The sequence below is a fragment of the Diadema setosum genome, chromosome 15, assembly GCF_964275005.1.
Source record: "Diadema setosum chromosome 15, eeDiaSeto1, whole genome shotgun sequence".
Lineage (NCBI taxonomy): Eukaryota > Metazoa > Echinodermata > Echinoidea > Diadematoida > Diadematidae > Diadema > Diadema setosum.
In genome coordinates this window covers 21,873,195-21,894,764 of record NC_092699.1, presented here as the reverse complement: position 1 = coordinate 21,894,764, position 21,570 = coordinate 21,873,195, and the positions used below count along the sequence as shown (strand labels likewise).

Here is a 21,570-nt window from a genome sequence, read left to right as displayed (position 1 = left end):
TGCTGTGGTTTACCAGCCACCTGACATGTGTGACAAGTCTTGCAAAACTCAGCCACATCCACATTCAACCCTGGCCAATAGAAATGCCTCATGATCCGATCTTTTGTCTTTCTGACGCCTAAATGGCCGCCAACAGGTAACTCGTGAGCAATCCTCAAGATCTCACCGCGGTAACAGGGAGGGACAACAACTTGACGGACCACTGTCCAATCCTCATCAGCTGGCCTATGGGGAGGTCTCCACTTCCTCATCAAAATGCCATCTTTGACATAATAGCACTCAGGGACCTTTTCAGCCTCAGCCTCAGAACACGCCGTCTGAGACAAGCCTTTCAACTCAGAGTCTGCCTGCTGTGCTTCAACCAAGGAAGACTTGCTAAACAGCCCATCACTGTTAGCCTCGGAGCCTAATACAGCAACCCCATCATTCAAATCCTTGAAAAAGGTTTCTGCCAACCAAACACCGGAACTCTCCTCCACATCAACAGAATCCGCCTCATCTTGAACAGCTCTACGAGCCTGAGACCTAGTCACAACACAATCTGGGAAAATCCCAGGAAACTCCTCCTGCAACTGCTCAGTTTCAGCAACCACCACTGGTTTATCCGAAACAACTGGAGACGCAACCACCTTGTCCCCAGCCAAGTCATTCCCCAACAGGAAGTCAATGCCTACCATGGGCAACTCAGGAACAACTCCAACAGTGACAGGACCAGAAACTAGGTCACACTTCAAATCCACTCTATACAGTGGTACTGACATATAACTGCCATCAACAGTTTGAATCAAGACTTTTGCATTCACTGCACTATCTGGTGGAAAAGTCATACCACCATCCACCATCAATGACTGAGAGGCCCCCGTATCCCGCAGGATGACTACTGGTTTACCTGCCTTACCAGAAGCACATGGGGTCACCTCACCATCAAACAAAAAGCTACGATAGCTCTCATCCACCTGCTTCAGCCTATCTTTGAATTTGGGAGATCGACTTTCAATGGCCTGTGTTTCACTGAACGGGACACTGTTTTCGGGTAGGACACTTTTTGACATGACAAATCCCATGTCCTTCTTTGTTTTGTTTTGCAACTTCCAACACTGTGACTTTACATGCCCTGTCTTGTTACAGTGAAAACATTTGATGACATTTGCACTTGTACTGGACCCTTTGTCAGATTGAGGCTTTGGTGCCGATGAAGTTTCAGAACTCGTGCTTTTTTCAGAACCAGCATTCTTTGGATTGCTCGACTGATTTTTGTCTCTCTTATTTCCAGAGAAATTCCTGAAAGGTGGTCTGTTGTCATTTCTGTGGGTCAGCTCATACTCATCAAGGCTGCTTTATGCAAACTTGTCACTTTGTGATCATCCAAATGCGACCTCACACTGAAAGCAACACTCTTTTTGAATTCTTCCAAGAGAACAACCTCACGTAGGTTATCAAAATCCTGATCCACTTTCAGGGACCTGTACCACCTATCAAACATCATTTCTTTTTCACGAGCAAACTCAACATGTGTCTGGCCTGGTTTGCGGTACGAATTTCTGAACTTGTGTCTGTATGCCTCTGGCACCAACTCATATGCATTCAACACTGCTTTCTTGACTGTAGCATAGTCACGTGATTGCTCTTCAGAGAGAGATGAGTACACATCGGCAGCTTTGCCGACAAACACACTTTGAAGGAGCAAGGGCCAAAATTCCTGTGGCCAGTTCAAACTGTTAGCCACCTTCTCAAATGACACAAAATATGCATCAACTCTGTTTTCTTCAAACTTTGGCACCAATCGAATGTTCTTGGCCAAATCAAATTCAGAGGGAGCCCTTTCACGATTTCCAACAGTCTGTGCATGAGCAATTTCCATCTCACGCAATTTCACTTGTTGCTCCACTTCAAATTTCTTAATTTCCAGTTCCTTTTCTCTTAATTCCATTTCTCTAGCCCTTTGATCTCTTTCTATTTCTAAGATTCTCTTTTTCCAGTTCTAGTTCCCTTGCTCTTTCTCTATCCTTGATTTCCAATTTAGCAAGCTCAAGCCGTGTTTGATCTGACATTTGAGCTTGATCTGGAGTGTCAATTTCTTCTTTGAGCTCCATGTGACCAGCTACTAAGTCAAGAATCTCTGCCTTTCTTACACCTTGTGGAACATCTACATTCAAATGCTGTGCAATAGCAGTCAAATCACATTTGCGTAACCTTTGCAAATCTTTGAGGGACAAATCTGTCCTCTGAACAAATGCCTGAACATCCATTGTACTGATTGACATTGTCACATGTATTACACACAATGTACAATTGAACAATCAACTCACTGGTATTTTGTATGTACCAATATTCTGGATTCCAGAACGTTCCAAATTCTAAGTTTTGGCTTTAAATTCACTTCCCGGACAAGCCCCCAATTTTGTTACGACCAAAATCACTCTGAGAATGATCGCACAAAAGAAACAATCAACTAATGTTCAGGCGGTTTATTAACAGTGATATTGTGGGTACAGACTCGTAATCGGTTTTCACATCAGTACAATAATGATCAATAAAACAATTATAAATCGGTAGTGAAATCACTTACAGCCAAATTTGAAAGCAAGTAATCCTTTGACAGTGTCCAGATACGATGTTCGATGCACAGATGAGTGATCCTTGACGCACTGATGAATGATTCCTCCAACGTAATTCCAAAGGCACTGGTTGCAATAATCCACTTTATAAATCCGGGGTAAAGTCCACGATATATGTTCACGGCGAAACGCGCAGAATCCAAACGTTGTGACGACCACGTCCAATTGATGCGTTGAATGATGATTCACTTTATAATGTCCAGCAAGGAATCCAGCCCGTCACAGTTTTGCCGTAACAATGTCCGTTGACACTAAAACATGGAGTCTATCTCCAATGTAGGCAAATTAATTCTCTGCAGGCAAAATGTCTCCCAGGCCTTATCTCCACAAACACCGTTTGTATAGCAGGTCAGCAGGTAACACAGGACTGACTATAACAAGTCGCTTCAGAGCCAGAAGTGACGTAACTCTCAGAGCAGAGGTGTTGGGTACTCTGCCTACTGCAGAATTTCTCCAGCTTATATATCCATTCACCCCTTTCTAGTACATTCTGTAATTTTCTCAAACCTGGGGCCACATACCTGAACATACTAGCAAGTCCAAATTCCAGGAATCCTGGATGACTCACTGCCTAACTATGTGCATAACATCATTGCCAAAATTAACTACCAATCACATTGGGCTACAAGGGCAGTGCCTCACTCAGCCAGCACTTCCTAGAATATTCTGGAATGGGCAAAATCATTCTAGATTGAGTGAGCTGTAATGTATTTCCTGTTACATGCATACATGTACTGTAGCTACATTATATACCACATAGAAAATTCTCCACTGATCTGGTCAGCCTGTATGTACTATATCTAAATCATATAGAATGTTCTCCATTAATCTGGTCACCCTGTGTACATACACATTAAACAACCATGCATACAGCCTTGATACATGCACATAACTACTTGTGTGTACATTTGTGACACTAAGGAGTTACCTCTCATATTCATTAGCTATATATTTGGTCACTTTATCCTCATACACTCAGTCGGCCAAAAAAAAACTAGAATTATCACTGAAGGTGATTAATACCCCCGCCCCCAATGTTGCTTTTATAGTATGTGATGTCATGAGGGCAATGACGTTAATACCAAGTTTGTGCACTTGTCGAATTGGAAACAGAATAATTTTAGTTTACTGTACAATTACAGAGTTGATACTGAGTTCCACAAGGTTTGGGTAAAACGTGTGGTTACCATGGCAACGCATTGTCTGATACAAACACAAGGGACATTTTGCATAACTACACTTAAAGGGAATGCAAACTTAAAGAGCAATATGGATTGAGTAAAAGCATTAAAGGTAGGGGATACCTTTTACAGACCTCCCAAAATGCAGCAAAACATTAAATATGAACCTCAGGGGACTTGCTTAGGCCACTGCTTAGAAATTTGGAAGTCAACAGTTATCTAAAATTTGAATAATGCACAAAACTCAACTACTCAGTAGTTCTGTGTGTCAGCCACACTTAAGCCTTTTTGTTGCATTCTTCTCTATTTGTGATCTATAAACACAAATCTAAAAGTACAAGAGCTGATGTAATAACATATAGAGTGTGTGGCAAGAATGTATATAGAAATGTTTGTAAGTGTTGATGAACTTTCTTCACAAAATATACATGATGGACACACATGCAGTACATGGGTCTGCAAAGGTAGCCTAGTAATGTACTGGAATTTATGGTGAGCCCCGAAAACAATTCAATTCAAAATCTAATGGTCAAAAAAATGTACTAAATGTTACCTTCCACTTTCAATACTTTATGGGAGTTTCTAAAATGATACTCTCTTCAACATACCACTGTATTTATACAACTCTTCATTTTAAGGCGTGCAAATGGGATTCCCTACCTTTAACATTAGTAGAACACATCTATGAAAGTTTGAGGAAAATCGGACAATCGATGCAAAAGTTATGAATTTTTAAAGTTTTGGTGTTGGAACCGCTGGATGAAGAGGCTACTTGAGGTTATGACGTATGAGTGGACAACTTTACAAAGAAAATATAAAAGGAATTCCACAAAAATTTACTTTTCTACCAAAATGAAAGAGTACTTGACTAACTGCTTTCAGAAAGCAGGGGGAATAATTGCTACCCCTAACATATGTCAGTATCCAGTTGATGGAATGTGTAATTTTCATGAAAAATGAATATTTATTCAATTCCCTTTATATTTTCTTTATATTGTAGTCCACTCATACGTCATAACCTCTAGTAGTCTCCTTACCCAGCAGTTCCAACACCAAAACTCTGAAAATTCATAACTTTTGCATCGATTGCCCGATTTTCCTCAAACTTTCACTGATGTGTTCTACTAATGTCGCTGCTTTCACTCAACCCACATTGCTCTTTGGGTTTGCATTCCCTTTAAAGACCATCATACACACCAAATTTGACCTTCATAGCTTGAATGGTTTATTTTGATACAAAAATGAGTGGTTACCATGGCAACACATTTTCCTTATACTAACACATTGGTGTCTTGTAACACTACACTTCTAGATCATGATACATACTACATTTGACTTAAATTGAAACTTGTGCTCTGTATTCTGATTTAGAGTAAAATTTGAGCAAGGCATGGAATTGAATTGAAATGGCAAGACCAAACCTGAAGAGTGTTATCGTTGGGTCGACTTGGATTGTGAACTGGCCGTCTTCTCTCGTGTCCTTCTTGTGAACGGTTCCTCCAAACTCCTTGTTCATCATCTGACATGGACAAAGCCAGGGGAGAGAGACTTTGGTTAAAATCGTGATTGGACTGACGGATGGAGTCATGGATACATAAAGTGGTTAATGGACTCCTAGTCCATGGATTACTTTGATTAAAACTGTGGTAACCTGACAGGCTGGCTGACCCATCATAATGCTGCCCTAATAAAATCAGACATAAAAACCACAAAAACTGGATACCTAAACTGACTTGGATGGGGGGGGGGGGGGGGATTTGATATTTGCTCATGTATTCGAAGTGGAACAATCCCATCTGAATTTCAAATTATAAGAAAATACTGAGAAAATCAAATCATGGCATTCTGAATTTAACCTATTTTGTTTTAAAACCAAACATGAGTATGACTACACGTGTACATTTCATTCCCTAAAAACTGCACTTTTCCCCCTTTTTGGGGGGAGAGGGGAGCCAGCTTCCATACATGTACAAGTAGATTGTACTCACAAAAAGTGGTAAATCATACTTGTTTGAAAGCTTTGTAAGGTTTAGAAAAGTGAACAGTCTTCAGATCAGAAAATTCATGCAGTTTTGTGTCATTTTAGCTACAGATGAATTGTTGAGTGATTCTTAACTGTGGATTACACAGACTTAATAGATTCTTTTACATCTGGTATTAGCTGCTGACATGATGGAAAAAAGAAATCATGTACCAGTACTTCATTCTGTATGAGACATACTGGTTGCTGCACTAAAGCATAAATAAGATTATCAATATGTCAGGTCTGAATTGAAGTCACTGGACTTGAACTGACATCTGCAAATGAAAACATCACTCTGTATCAGTTGCCACTTCATACTATGTTGTCATCAATACCTCAAATACCACGGTAATCATAGTTGGCTGCCTACACTTGGTGTACAATATACACACTGAATAATGGTAACTAGAAGAAGAAGCACTCTCACTTTGTGTGCAATTTGAAATGAATACCAGCATATCTACATTACAGATGGTGACCATTCACACAATTGTCCATACCGGTCTACGAACAGGATGTCAATGACACAATGGATTCCAAACTGTGGGTATCAAAACAGTGTATCACGCTCCTGGTATTTTATCATGTGAACTACCCTTGTACTGTACAGGATATGTATTCGTGTGATGCCCATGTGTTGATATTTAGCTGTGAAAACACATGTACACACACACACACAAATAAACTAAAGAATGAAAAAGAGTCTTTGCTGAAATCCTACCTGCATTCCATAGCATATTCCCAGAACTGGAAGCCCACATTGGAAGATAGTAGGATCATATGTTGGCGCATCTTCAGCATACACACTATTGGGACCGCCTGATATAATGATGGCTCTGTGTGGCAAAGGTATGGGTACATCGTGTTGAGTTGTATGATGAGAAAGGTTTAGTTTGAGAGCCACACACTGTCTGGCAACATGGAACCACAATAGACCTAAGGCAATCACGGTTTCTCCATATTATTTTGTCAGTTCATTCAATTAGAACATCACTGATATTCATTGTGTAGACTCGCAATGACTCATAATGCATATTCACGTATAGTTCTCTACACGAACAGAAAGAACAAGAATATTTCTTCTGTAAATCCACTTGGTAGAAATGAGATGAGACCGGATGCAAAGCTCTTAACACCATCCTATCACTTACGGTCCACTCTGTAAGGCTGTAAGATGTAAGATCAATCTATACTACACCTATATCTATCACAATAATACCAGCACTGATAAATGGTGTGATTTAAAATCTACTATGAGAGCCATGAATCCAGGACAAGTGAATCTTGTCATCAAAGTGTCTGCTCTGCAAATTGGGGGCTTTCCTCTTCCCCAACTTTATCAGCATTCCCATTTTAAAAGGTGATGCTTTTATACATGTAGATATGTCACCCGCTACAACAAAAGGATCCTAAAGTTGCTGACAGGTGAGCCGAGAAAATCGAGTTTGAAGTCAGATTATCAAAATCCGTCAAAACGTTTGGATTTCTTTTTTGACATAATTTTGTAGTCTAATGTATTTTCTATTATCTGCCGAAATTTCGAAGCTAAATGATCAAAAGAAAGGCAAGAAAATAGCATTTTTCTGGGCCATGATTTTCTGACTTTCAACGGAACAGAAACGTGTCCGAAGATTTTGATTTAACGCCGCAGCTAGACTCCGACCCTAGCAACGAGGGAGTGATCTCATTGGTCAGTGCGTGGCATCCTGGTTACTGATTGGTCATGCGTAGACCGCTGGCGCAAAGCTTGAATGAACATCGCAGAGGTTGCTAGGAGCGTACCTTCTATTGTCAAACGGTGAAAACTCTCTTGCTTCTCTTTGATCAAGACAGCGTCGTAAGGAAAACTTTGAAGGCGGTTTTCTCGAAACGCTGACTTTTTAAACCACTCGATATTCGCTAATAAAATCATTGATATCTCCGCAACCAAGTATTTTTATGAGTCATATGTTACCATATGACATTAAAGTGGAAGAGTAAGGGAATAATGTTATGTCATTTTCAGAAAATTGTCCTCCCCCGACTTTTGGACCCTTTTGGTGCAGCGGGTCACATATGTCCAGTGTTGCCTTGTGCCATTGTGGCAGGCTCATGGCAGAGCTTGTGCCTGCGCATGCGTATCTCTTGCTACACTGCTTTGGTGCAAACACTGCTTCATTGTAACAAGTCAGGGATATTGCTCTGTAGGGGGAATGTTTGGTTCTCTTTGGTAAGGCAGCTATGTGATGAATGTCTGACAGGACTGATTTCCCATTGTGGAGGACTCACAAGATAACTTTGTGATCTTCTAGAAGACCAAAGACTACTTGTGCTTGAAAAAGCAATATATGACAGATTTCAATGTAAGGCAAAAATAACTCTCAATGTCCATTAGTAGCAGAAGTTAATCCTTACAGATATCATGATAATGTGTAACTAAAAAAAAATAAAAAAAATAAAAAAATTGCAGTGAATTGACATCTTGTCTTGGCAGGATAGCAAACACATTGCAAATACACATTACTGTGTAGAAATACAGACTAAAGGCATTTCTCCCCAGATAGAATGTGAATATTTAAAGGACCAAGCGATAACAAAGGTTGCGCGTAACTCAAAATGTTTCCGATTTTCTGGATAATTTCCAGTGACTTCGTTATTAACAGCTCTTTATTGATAGAGAACTCTCTCTCTATTCATACGCACTAAGCAATGAACAAGTGACTTACCCTGAGGTAGTACTTCAATTTTTAACTTTGCTTAGATGTCAAATATTTCATATTTCATAAAATCTCATTGAACTTTGACCCTGGCTTTCATTTGAATGCCAAAAATCATCTAGTGCAGGGCTATCAACATTCATCCATTTAAAACTCAGGGAGATCCCAAAGAGTAACTATGGGGATACATATGTATATACACTGTATTCTTTTCTAAGACATGCAACTCAATCAGCAAAGTAGTTCCTCATCAAGGAGATTTTTACCCCTCCCGCCAAGGAAGGAGGTTATGTTTATATCGGCACTGGTTTGTTTGTTTGATTGTCTGTGTGCAATATAACTCAAAAAGTTGTGAATGTATTTGGATGAAACTTTAATACAGGAAAGGTTCAGAATGACAAAAGGAACAGACAATTAAAATTTGGTAGTGATCTGGGATTTTTTACGAATTTTATGAAGGATTTTTTATATTTTTGGCAGGTAGCGGTAATGAACTTGGGAGTTCCAGCTGCACATTTTTTGAGCTTTGCATATGGATATAAATACATGTATGCCCACTAAAGTGTGTGCTCTCGTTTCTGCTAGGGCGAGGTGCCACACAGCTATAAGTTGATGATGTAACAAAAGGCTTCTAAATTGGAAAATTGGGCGATTTTCAGCATGCATAAGTATGGGTGGAAATCACCTATATCTCTACAAGAACAAGATCAGTGATGGAAATGAGATGCTTGACAGAGGTTTGCGCTCTCAGAGTGCTTCTCTTGTTATACATTTTTCTTTTTATCTATAGATACAAGATGAGATATTGATGTTTTCAGGAAGCCTGAACTGCAGAATCAGAAAGACTTGGCAGCTATGCAAGCAATGTGACTTGCTCTGGCACAAAATGTCTACTCCTGCATGAATCAAGTTTAATATTAATTCAATGCCAAATGCTGAAATTATTGCTCAGAGCCCAGTATTATTTGAGTACTTGCACCTGGACTCTTAACAGTGGCCTTTATCACAGTGTCCCCAAACAGGCAGTTAATTACACCCTCTACATCTCTTCAATGGCAGTTTCGTTAAAAGTGTGACAGATGACTTTTTAGGTTTGGCTTTGATTAAAAACATGGACACTCATTCCAGTAACAACTCACTAACATACTGCTACCCCTTCCAACTTTAAGTTTAGGAGGCATATGACAAGTTGTGACAAATATGACAAATTGCAATGTTAATACACAATATTTTGCCTAAATCCGAGCAATTATTACTTACTTGAATTGCTTCTCCTTAAGGATAAATGCTGGAGTTTCAAGAGGAAGGATTTCTGAATTGATGCACAGCTCCCTCACTTTTCTGTCAATCACCTGCATAATGAGGTAGAAAAGAAACAAACAGGTATCACCAAGCAAGTATGATCAGATAAGTGTACAAGACGATCTTAACATGTAGAGTAAATCTCATGTACATGTAAGTCAACATCCATGGAACCAGAAGAAACTCAGTAGATTTGTGAATGACTGTTGATTTACCAAGTAGGTTACTCACACTTAAACTGAGTTAGCAGCATCTTAAGTAACATTAAAGGACAAGTTCACCTTCATAAACATAAGGATAGTAGAACAAATCAGTGAAAGTTTGAGGAAAATTGGACAATCGATGCAAAAGTTATGAATTTTTAACATTTTTGTGTTGGAACCGCCGGATGAGGAGACTACTAGGGCTCGTGATGTCATGAGTACAACAGTATAAAGAAAATGTAAAGAAAATTCAACATATTTTCACTTTTTTTCGCATAATAAAGGAGCACTTTACTTGCCTCTTTCTAAAGGCAATGGGAATAATATTACCCATAACACATGTCAGTAACAAGTCAAGGGAGTGTGTACTTTTTTTTCAAAAGAAGAAATTTTGTGAAATTCTCTTTACATTTTCCTTATATTGTTGTACGCATGTGACATCATACACTGCAGAAGTCTTCTCATCCAGCGGTGACTGCACAAAAACTTCAAAAATTCATAACTTTTGAACGGATTGTCCGATTTTCCTCAAACTTTCAATGATGTGTTCTACTAATATTGCTACATTCTCTCAATCCTTATGTTAATGAAGGTGAACTTGTCCTTTAAGTTGTTGATGAATACATGCCAGCAGGAATATAACCTATCATCCATTCACTGCTGATGATGTGAACCCTTGGAGTTTAACAATCTTTGAAATTTTTATTATCCTTTAGTCCAATGAAACAGAGTGAAAGGTAAATTCAGCCATAAACTTCAGACGTGGTTCTGTAACAAATACCAGTAGCCTGTAGGCATGTATATACGCTGTATGATCATGTTAATAAAACCTTTCCAAACATCCTGATTTGAACACGAATTTAAATTACATTGACCTTAAACTCTCTCCTCCTCAACAGACATTCTATGTCCATTGTTACAACCACTATTGTTGGTACTGAGAAACACAAAGAATAAGAGGAATTTGGGGAATTTACCCTACACTCCAGTTACATTCATAGACATGCTGTCAGCCTTCAGAACAGTAATAGTTCGCTGCACAGCATGACACTTGCAAGTATCCCTTACATACTGTAAACACTGATATCTTTAGGGCTTTTTACACTTGTAAATTTTTGCTTAGCCCCGGACCAACGGTGGGGCTAAGGGGGGGCCTTAGCCCCACCGTTGGTACGGGACTATCCTTAGCCCACTTTCTGTTTACACTCGTTTTTGCCAAAGTGGGCTAGCCCCACCGATAGTACGGTACTATCTGGCCCTGCAAAATAGCAGGGGTTAGCACCGCAATTGCGGTGCCAAGCAAGTGAGTGTAAACAGAACGAAAAAATAATCCTGGGCTAAGCGACGGAGACGAAGTCCGACCCTCACTGACCAATCAGAAACGAGGTAATCAAGTGCTGCCGGTGCGTGCGTGTACGTGTACAGTACACAGCGTAATTATGAATATTCATGTGGTTTGGAAAGTCCGGGGCTAAGAAATACGAGTGTAAAAAAGTCAGTTTTCTCCTTAGCCCCGGACAAGAGATAGTACGGGACTAATTGGCGAGTGTAAAAAGCTGAAAAATTGGTACGGGACTAACGATAGTCCTGGGTCAGAGAAAGTCCGGGGTTAAGAAACCCAAGTGTGAAAAGCCCTTTTGTGTGACCAATTTTTTGCGATGAGTGGCTCAGACACATACCAGTATTCACAGTGCACAATTATCCACCCATTCAAAATGTGCAGAGAAAAGTGAGGAGCTATGTTTGTGGATTTTAGAATTTGCACTCGCCAGAAGTAGTGCTAAATACATGAAAATTAATGTACAACGAAAATTTCTGCGTTTACAGTATTACATGAGCATATGCATGTCACATACATACATACATACAACAAAGCTCGACATCAACATTTACTTTGAAGGCCACCAGGAATTTCATATGATGTACATGCTATATAGAATTAAAAAATGACTTTTTCTGTTCCAATTGCCAAATATCAGTGTGGGCAATTGGGAGGTTTTATGAAGGCTTTATGTGAAACACTCCTTGATGCGATTTTATGATATGTATCAACTGCATTATTTCAGATTAAAAAGTGTATGCATGGACAAGCTGCGTAAGGGCAGCATACTGGTACATTGTACAATGTATATTGGTTTGCTATACAAGCATTTGATTTGGATACCCATCACTTGAATTCACCACTTCAGTGACACAGGAAGTGTAGAAATAGTTTCAATGCACACTACCCTGTATCTTGACCACATAATGACAAAAGCATTACCAACAAATGGGCAGATAAAAGCATTTTAATGGGCATTTCCTTACAAATCTGATATCAAAATGTCATCAGGTATTATGAAACTGCACAATGTTGAGTGAGAAAATATTCATAAGTTGTACATTGTAGTTTAATATAGACTCAATACATTCAATGCACCAAAATATCAGTACAAACATACAATGTACAATGTACCAACCTCAGGCGACATTTGTTTGCACCAGTATCTATCTTTTTATGCAATCTCTGTCCTGTTCTCAAGTTAGTAATCACCACAGTTCTAGAGCGGTTTTGAATTGATATAAATATAAGCTTAAAAAACAAGTTATTTGCCAGTCTGTGGGGGCTCATAGTGCAATGTATTATTTCTCGTATTTTTTGCATCAAGTAAGATCTTTCCATATTCTCTTCATGTAGAATTCTATAGGCCTACTCATATCTAGACTAGCAGTTATGGGGAAAGTTAAAGATGTATGTGGCGTATGTGGAAAAGGAATTACAGGGAAAACAGGAGGTATCCAGTGTGAGGGAAATTGCCAGTTATGGTTTCATCCGCATTGCATTAATCTAAACTACCATGAATATATAGATTTAGGGAATAGCTCCGTTATATGGATTTGCAATAAGTGCGGAATGCATAACATTGGAATGAGTATGACGTCAGGGATTGGTAGCGATATCTTGGGATTTTCGTCTGAGGATAACACTTTTGATGCTCTCGACTCGGGCTCAGAAGAGGAGGAAGAAAATGCAGATGATGTCAATAATATGTCATTCACACAGAGTGATATTGGTTCACCACTTCATATGTCTTTACCCAGTAGAAAAGTTGTAAGACCTAGGAAGTCTAACTTCCGATCCATTAAGATCCTCAATGTCAACTGCCAAAGTATTCGCGCCAAAAAACAGTCTTTCCATCTCCTGACGCAAACACATGATCCAGAAGTTGTCATTGGTACTGAATCATGGCTATCGTCATCAGTCAATAATAATGAGGTATTCCCAACTGATCAGTATCATATTGAGAGAAGAGATAGACCTAATGACCCTCATGGTGGAGTGCTTATTGCCACTAAGAGAGAACTTCTAGCTACAAGAGAAATCGAACTTGAAACAGATTGTGAAATTCTCTGGTGTAAATTAAATATGGCGGGATCTAAGACTCTACATATAGCTGCGTACTACAGGCCTCATGAAAATGACGAAGAGAGTCTTGCAGAGCTTCAACGATCCCTGTGTAAATTGAATCGCGATCATATGGTAGTCATAGGAGGTGATTTTAACCTACCTGGATGGGATTGGGAAACAAGACAGGTTAAAGCATGTCATCACCCAGTGCTTCATCATGCTTTTGGTTCTATGCTTGATGACCATGGGTTAACGCAGGTAGTTACGGAAACAACCAGGAAAGAAAACGTCCTCGATCTATTCCTAGTAAATAATCCAACGTTAGTCACTGATGTCTCAGTTGTACCAGGCATTTCAGATCATGATTGCCCAATTCTCACGATTGCTGGTTGTCCAACTCGCCAGAAGCTAGTAAGAAGGAAAATCAACATCTACAGCAAAGCGGATTGGGAGAAATTTGCTGATTTCATGCAAGGTGTAGGCAAGGAAATTGAAGATAAGCTTGACTTTTGCTCAGTGAATGAGGCATGGGTTATGTTCAAGAATGGAATAGAGAAGGGAATGACAGAGTTTGTTCCACATAAGATGACATCCAAAAAGAATGACATACCTTGGATTTCAAACAAGATTAAAAGGTTGATCAAAAGGAGAGATAGGTTGAACAAAAAAAGTCGGAACATGAAATTGAGACACCACGGGGTAGTCCCTTTTCAATTGGAGGAAGAGTTGAAAGCAGTTAAGAAATCACTGCAACAGGAGCTAAGGAGGGCTTATTGGAATTATGTGGAATCTCTTTTTTCTATCGATGAAGATACCACAGAATTTGAGAGTATGAAGAGATTTTGGGGCTTCATCAAACACAACAGGACTGATAATACAGGAATAAGAGAACTGAAAAGTGATAGTATTACGATTACTGATCCAGTTGCAAAAGCTGAAGCATTGAACCAACAGTTCAAAAGTGTTTTCACCAAGGAAACTCCCATACCGAATGACTTACTACCGGAAACCTCAGACTTTGAAGAAATGGAGGATATTTTGTTTACATCAAAGGGTGTAGAGAAGTTGCTTTGTGGTTTGAAGACATGCAAGGCCCCTGGACCGGATGGTATAACTCCACGAGTCTTGAAGCAGCTGGCAAAAATTCTGGCTCCAATTCTTTGCAATATATTCCGGTTGTCGTATGAATTAAGTGAAATACCAAATGATTGGCATGAAGCAAATGTTGTACCAGTCTATAAGAAAGGTAAGCGATCTACTCCTGTAAACTACCGCCCCATTTCGCTGACATGTATTTGCTGTAAACTAATGGAGCACGTTTCAGCCAGCAAAATTATGAAGCACGGGGACGAAAATAACACCATTTTCCCCCTGCAATATGGCTTCCGTAAGAACATGTCATGTGAACAACAATTACTTGGTTTCACAAGCGATTTACATAGGAACTTGGATGCAGGGCGTCAAACGGATGTTATAGTCATGGATTTTCCAAAAGCTTTTGACAAGGTTGGACATGAGCGGCTTTTACGTAAACTGGACTACTATGGTATCAGGGGGAAAAATCTGAAATGGATTCAAAGTTTTCTCAATGGAAGAAGTCAGAGGGTCGTTTTGGATGGTATTAAATCTTCTTCAGTACCGGTAGGATCCGGAGTGCCTCAGGGGTCGGTTCTTGGGCCTTGCCTCTTTCTACTTTACATCAATGACTTGCCTGATGGTCTCGCGTCAAAGGTTCGCCTTTTTGCCGATGATGCAATTTCTTACATGACCATCGACAATCAACATCATACGCAAAATCTTCAAGAGGACCTAAACAAAATTGGTGACTGGGCAAAAAAATGGATGATGGATTTGAACACAGATAAGTGTAAGGTTTTGACAATATCCAGGAAAAGAAGTAAGGTGCAACACGTGTATCATCTAAATAACGCCCCTCTTGAATCTGTTGAATCCGTGAAGTACTTGGGTGTAACCATCACTTCTGATTTGAAGTGGACCCAACACATCAACAATACTGTCAATAAGCCAATAACGTGCTTGCATTTCTAAAACGCAATCTTCGCATAAAATCTTCTGATGTTAAAGCCACAGCTTACAAAACGTTCGTTCGACCAATTGTTGAGTATGCTTCCACAGTTTGGGACCCATCTACCAAGATCCTAATCCACCAAGTGGAAATGGTCCAGAGAAGAGCTGTGTGATTCACTTTAAATCGCTACCATAACACCTCGAGTGTCACCAAAATGCTACAAGAACTTAATTGGACCACTCTGGAACAGCGCAGAGAAAATGACAGGCTAATTATGATGTACAAAATATACAATAATCTCACTCCTCTTTCAGCACAGGACTATATTATCAAACAGGCTACTCAGTTAACGAGAGCCTCGCAACCACACTCCTATCAGGTACCATATTCGAGAACTGAATTGCATCGCCATTCGTTCTTCCCAAGAACTGTAAGGAACTGGAATTCCCTGTCGTCAGAAATTGTTTTAGCGCCATCTGTGGGATCATTTCGAAACCGTCTAACGGTTGATCACAGTGGCTAGTTTTTTCGTCAAATTTTCTATGTGCTTGTAAATATCTGTAAATAAACTGTATTATAATGTAAATAGCACCAGTCTGCAAGAATCTTCAGTCTATTGAAGGAGGCAGACTTAATCAGAAGAAGAAGAAGAATCCCTGCACTAAAACCTCTCTTTCACAATGAGGTTAAAATCACCTCATCATTCTCCAGTGCCATAAAATGGACAATCAGTCCTGCTCTTTAATTACAACATGCATCCATAGTGAGGAAGTCATGCCCACAATGACCCATTGTAGGCGTGATACATCAACACCATCGTGATGTGTCCTAGTGCCTACAGCTTAATAGTATTTTGTGAAATTGAGAGGGCTAAAACCAAAAGTGAATGGCAAATTGTTGATGTGCATCAAAGCACATCTACATGTACATGTACTGTACAGACAAGTACACATAACTACAGTCAAGTACCTATTACAGACAAGTCTACTAATCTCTTGTCATTCATATTAAAGTCAGGATGTACTGAATTTCCTGAATGTTTTTTGTTGTTTGTTTGTTTTTTAATGTGTTACTGAAAACAGAGCAATGTATGCCCTGTGCGAATTGTGTCACTAAAATGTTTTGTCAAAGGCTCGAAAAGATTGTCAAAGTACAATGTAGTAGGGGCACATTAAATCTTACAATGTCACTTCTAAATGGTACTTCCTTTTTTGTATATCCTGCCAAGACACCAGAATGTTCTATTGGACATTCAGTCAAGGTAGTAAGGCTAACCTTTAAAGGGATGGATAGTATTGATTGATACAAGGATTTAGCTTTTGACTTTTTGTGAGATACTTAGAAACCACTTTATGAAATGTTAAAGAGCATTATATGGTCCTAAGAGGAATTCAAAGTTTATTTGATGAAACTCAGTTTTGAAGTGGCCGAGATCTAAAAAAACAAACAAACAAACAAACAAACAAACAAAGTAAAACAAAGTGATCCTAAGAATGTGGATCCCAACTTTTACTGGGAATGCATTGTTTTGGATATCTCAGCCATTTCAAAACCAATTTTCATCAAATAAACTTTGAATTTCTCTTAGAATTAAATGCTCTTTCCTATTTCAAGAGGTTTCTCACTATCTCAAAAATCATCATAAAAAATTGCAAACATGAAGCCTCATTTCCTTCTCAACCAAAACTATACCAACCCTTTAAAGGTTGCGCATACTTTTGGTTGATACCTAACTTCAGGTTTTTTTATTATTTTTCGGTGAGATAAATGAGAAATCTTTCATGAAATATGAAAGAGCATGTAATTCCAACAGGAATTCAATGTTTATTTGATGAAAATCAATTTTAAAATGGCTGAGATATCCAAAACACAGCATTCCTAATAAAAGGTGGGACCCATCTTTTAATATTAGGTTCACTTTGTTTTACAGTACTTTGTTTTTGGATGTTCAGCGATTCCAAAACCGATTTTTCATCTCATAAACTTTGAATTCCTATTAAAATGTCAAGATCTGTACTATTTTATCTGTGGTTTCTTGGTATCTTGCAAAAGAATTAAAAACCTAATTCTCATCTCCACCGATACTGTACTATCCCTTTAAGGTCATTGTGCCTGACCACAATGGAATGCAAAGCATCAGTCACTGAGTGAGACAGGCTTCTGTGTAATGTCAAAGCCTTCATTTGCCAGCTTCTTGTGGGATCTCAAACAGATGCTCCCTGTATCTTACAAATGACAACTTGCCTTGGTAATTACGACATGATTTGTGGTCGTAAATCAGATGCATCACTCAACATCGGATCATATAAAAACCCCCGAAGGACTGCTATTACTACTTGAACATCAGTAAATCATGTGATTCAACCAATATAAACTTTGCTCTCATTCATGTGACCACTCTCCCTATGCTGTCATATTCCAATTCCATTTCTGGCACAAAAATATCATGACTAGCCTTGTGTGTAACTCTTTCAAGAGAGTTTTTTTTTTTTTTTTTTTGAATCTCATACTGAGCATTTTAAGTACTTACTTGGCAAAAGAGCATTATGTAAACACTGTTTTTGTTTGCATTTTTGATGTTATTTTTTTTTTTTTTGTAACCTACACTGAGAACTGTTCAAGAAAATGACTACATCACTACATGCAATAAAACAAGTATCTGGCCATCTTGATTCAACATTTTGGTACAGTGTCTCAAACACTTAGGCCCACATTCACAAAGGTGGTACAAATGAAACCATGGTTTAAACCATGGACAAAAACCATGGAGCGCCAAGTGTCACATGGAATATTTTGTTATGAAATCAGTCATTTCGTCGATGAAATGATTATTTTGTTACAAAATGACAACATTTTGTAACTAAGTGAACATGATGAAATGATAATTTCGTTAACGAAACAGTCATTTTGTCAATGAAATGACCAATTTCGTAAGGAAATATTCTGTGCGACACTTGGCGCTCCACGGTTTTTGTCCATGGTTTAAACCATGGTTTCATTTGTACCACCTTCATGAATTCGGGCCTAAGAGTGATCTTTGGCATGAATAATGAGTTTGATATTGTATGAGAAAAAAAAAAATGTATGTGGCATCGCATGGACACAAATATACAGTAGCTTGTATTAGTATTTTCTTTTTCAGCATAAATAATGAGTTCAGTAGATCCGCTGTAAAAACAGAAAGAAATTCTACTGTCGCATAACGTGGAAACATGCATAGAGTACTAGCTTGTGTTAGTACTGATCAGAGCTTCCTGGTCTTTCAATAAAGCTTGAGTGAGACATTGCTGCATATGCTATCACAGTTGAATGGGAATACCCCAACTGCTGGGTTCAATGTATACACACACACAACAAAAAGTGATCCCCCAATCAAAATGGCATAACTTTTTAAGGCAAAGGTTTTGAGGGAAAAAAATGGCTGGGGTATTCTATCACCCCTATTGACTAACTTGTGTGTGATCATAGTGTAGAGACATTACTTACTGACCTAACAGATCAATGTTTGAGACAGATGGATGCTGGGAATATCACTGCAGTTGTTTTACTTGATATGTAGGCAGCTTTTGATACTGTTGACCATTCCATTCTCACCCAGACTCTCAGATCTGTTGGTGTCACAGGACTTGCATTAGAGTGGTTTCACTCTTACCTTACCAGCCGTTCACAATATGTTAAAGGGACTGTATAGTTATGGTTGAGACCTAATTTCAGGTTTCTAACATTTTTAGGTGAGATAATGAGAAACCTCTTATGAAATATGAAAGAACATTTAATTCTATGGGGAATTCAACGTTTGTTTGATGAAAAGTGGATTTGAAATGGCTGAGATATCCAAAAAAGTAACCCATTCCAGAAAATTCTAGGAAGTGCTGGCTGAGTGAGGCACTGCCCTTGTAACCCAATGCGATTGGTAGTTAATTTTGGCAATGATGTTATGCACATATTAGGCAGTGAGTCATCCAGGATTCCTGGAATTTGGACTTGCTAGTATGTTCAGGTATGTGGCCCCAGGTTGGAGAAAATTACAGAATGTACTAGAAAGGGGTGAATGGATAGTATATAAGCAGGAGAAATTCTGAGGTAGGCAGAGTACCCAACACCTCTGCTCTGAGAGTTACGTCACTTCTGGCTCTGAAGCGACTTGTTATAGTCAGTCCTGTGTTACCTGCTGACCTGCTATACAAACTGTGTTTGTGGAGATAAGGCCTGGGAGACATTTTGCTTGCAGAGAATTAATTTGCCTACGTTGGAGATAGACTCCATATTTTAGTGTCAACGGACATTATTACGGCAAAGCTGTTGACGGGCTGGTTTCTTTGCTGGACATTATAAAGTGAATCATCATTCAACGCATCAACTGGACGTGGTCGTCATAACATTTGGATTCTGCCCGTTTCCTGTGGATTCCGCACGTTTCGCTGTGGACGTACATATCGTGGAATTTACCCCGGATCTATAACATGGATTATTGCAACCCGTGCCTCTGGATTTACGTCGGAGGAATCATTCATCGGTGCATCAAGGACCATTCATCTGTGCATCGAACATCGTAGTTAGACATCACCAAGGGACTATATAACATCGTGATTACGATTTGGGCTGTAATGCGTGTAAGTGATTTTATTACTGATTTATAATTGCTTCTCTTGATCATTATTGTACTGATGTGAAAACCGATTACGAGTCTGTACCCACAATATCCCTGTTAATAAACCGCCTGAACATTAGTTGATTGTTTCTTTTGTGCGATCATTCTCAGAGTGATTTTGGTCGTAACAAAATTGGGGGCTTGTGTCCGGGAAGTGAATTTAAAGCCAAAACTTAGAATTTGGAACGTTCCGGAATCCAGAATATTGGTACAGACAAAATACCAGTGAGTTGATTGTTCTATTGTACATTGTGTGTAATACATGTGACAATGTCAATCAGTACAATGGATGTTCAGGCATTTGTTCAGAGGACAGATTTGTCCCTCAAAGATTTGCAAAGGTTACACAAATGTGATTTGACTGCTATTGCACAGCATTTGAATGTTGATGTTCCACAAGGTGCAAGAAAGGCAGAGATTCTTGACTTAGTAGCTGGTCACATGGAGCTCAAAGAAGAAACTCAAATTTCAGATCAAGCCCAAATGTCTGATCAAACACGGCTTGAGCTTGCTAAATTGCAAATGAAGGAAAGGGAAAAACAAAGAGAAATGGAAATGAAGGAAAGGGAAAGGGCTAGAGAAATAGAAAGAGAGCAAAGAGCTAAAGAAATGGAAATGAAGAAAAGAGAAATGGAAATGGAAATGCAGAAACTTGAAATGGAGCACCAAATGAAATTGCGTGAGATTGAATTGGCTCATGCACAGATTGTTGAAAATCGTGAAAGGGCTCCCCCTGAATTCGATTTGGCCAAGAACATTCGATTGGTGCCAAAGTTTGAAGAAAACAGAGTCGATGCATATTTTGTGTCATTTGAGAAGGTGGCTAACAGTTTGAACTGGCCACAGGAATTTTGGCCCTTGCTCCTTCAAAGTGTGTTTGTTGGCAAAGCTGCCGATGTGTACTCATCTCTCTCTGAAGAGCAATCACGTGACTATGCTACAGTCAAGAAAGCAGTGTTGAATGCTTATGAGTTGGTGCCAGAGGCTTACAGACATAAGTTCAGAAATTCGTACCGCAAACCAGGCCAGACACATGTTGAGTTTGCTCGTGAAAAAGAAATGATGTTTGATAGGTGGTACAGATCCCTGAAAGTGGATCAGGAGTTTGATAACCTACGTGAGGTTGTTCTCTTGGAAGAATTCAAAAAGAGTGTTGCTTTCAGTGTGAGGTCGCATTTGGATGATCACAAAGTGACAAGTTTGCATAAAGCAGCCTTGATGGCTGATGAGTATGAGCTGACCCACAGAAATGACAACAGACCACCTTTCAGGAATTTCTCTGGAAATAAGAGAGACAAAACTCAGTCGAGCAATCCAAAGAATGCTGGTCCTGAAAAAGGCACGAGTTCTGAATCTTCATCGGCACCAAAGCCTCAATCTGACAAAGGGTCCAGTACAAGTGCAAATGTCATCAAATGTTTTCACTGTAACAAGACAGGGCATGTAAAGTCACAGTGTTGGAAGTTGCAAAACAAAACA

The 21,570-nt window shown here is 39.2% G+C and overlaps 1 protein-coding gene across 2 annotated transcripts in view; it reads right to left on the bottom strand.

Moving 5' to 3' along the window:
• LOC140238416 (GMP synthase [glutamine-hydrolyzing]-like) overlaps nt 1-21,570 on the bottom strand; it is a 104,012-nt gene that overhangs the window by 68,471 nt on the left and 13,971 nt on the right. For both annotated transcript variants that reach the window (XM_072318322.1, XM_072318321.1), the window contains exons 2-4: nt 9,779-9,870; nt 6,544-6,658; nt 5,221-5,318 (exon numbers count right to left, since the gene is read on the bottom strand). In XM_072318322.1, coding sequence (XP_072174423.1) covers nt 5,221-5,318; nt 6,544-6,658; nt 9,779-9,870 — 305 coding nt within the window. The remainder of the gene's footprint in view (nt 1-5,220; nt 5,319-6,543; nt 6,659-9,778; nt 9,871-21,570) is intronic.